At 45.3% G+C, this 1,013-nt stretch overlaps 1 protein-coding gene across 1 annotated transcript; it reads right to left on the bottom strand.

The window, feature by feature from the left end:
* Positions 1-28: 28 nt before the first annotated feature.
* Positions 29-751, bottom strand: LOC107047490 (the record flags this gene model as incomplete). Its single annotated transcript, XM_015270262.1, has 1 exon — positions 29-751. A coding segment is annotated over one exon (723 nt), but the record flags the coding sequence as incomplete, so codon positions are not given.
* Between the last annotated feature and the right edge of the window lie 262 nt (positions 752-1,013).

Below are 1,013 nucleotides of genomic sequence, written 5' to 3' on the forward strand. Positions count from 1 at the left end.
TACTCCCTGAGTATTGAGCTCCCATTGCCAAATGGTCTCCTGTGCTAGCTTCTGAGTGATAAGATCAGTGAGAGGGAGATCCCAGCTCGTAACCTTTTGCCCAAGTGTTTCCAATGCTTGGATGTGTTGATTCATCACATCAGCAAGTTTTCCTAACTCTGTTGGAGAGTCTCGTTGCAGTGGTGGATAGTCTCTTAAGATAGCCCAATGTCTTCGAAGAATCTTCTTTTTACAATCGTATTTCTTTTTGAGGATGTCGATTGCAGTTGTGTAATTTTCCTCTGTTGTGGCTAAGGAACTAATTACAGCAGCCGCTCTTCCCTTGAGCAATCCTCGTAGATACTGGAACTTCTGGACGACTTCCAAATCTGTGTTGTCGTGGATGACGCTTGTGTATGCATCCCAGAATGTCGGGAATTCTTCAATTGCTCCATCGAAGTCAGGGACCTTGATCTCTGGTAGACGAGGTCGACGAGGTAGGTTGTTGACGACTGTTGGTGGCGTAGCTGGCGCTGGAGAATGTGATATTGATGATTCTCTGGATCTCTGCAGCTCGTGCTGGTCGAGGAGTTCTAGAGCATCTCCAACAGCAGCATCGAAAGAATCCTCCAATTCAAATCGCTTTTGTACCTCGTCTTCATCTAATTCTTCTAATCGTTCCTGGATCTCTGGAAGAGCCTTGAAACGATCCTGGAGTCGTTGAAGAGCAGCTCGAAATTGGTAAGGCTTTCGGTCTTCCTTGGGAGTGCCTCTATAGGTTTCCACGATTGTAGAAAAATTGGTGATAGCAGCTTGTATTGAACCGCGCCTTCTCCGAAGGGTGGAGCATTCTGCTTCTTTAGTGATGTTGGCTCCGGTTATTGTAGTGTAGTGGTAGAGGTGATTCACGGATCACGTAGCTTTACACTTATTTTCGTCGCCGATATACTCACTACCGAATTTGAATTATTTGACATACGGCTCGAAGGACCATAAATTATGTACACTCGTTCAGTGAATTAATACTGAAGAGG

The sequence above is a fragment of the Diachasma alloeum genome, unplaced genomic scaffold, assembly GCF_001412515.2.
Source record: "Diachasma alloeum isolate Michigan unplaced genomic scaffold, Dall2.0 Dall_scaffold_60166, whole genome shotgun sequence".
Taxonomy (NCBI): Eukaryota; Metazoa; Arthropoda; class Insecta; order Hymenoptera; family Braconidae; genus Diachasma; species Diachasma alloeum.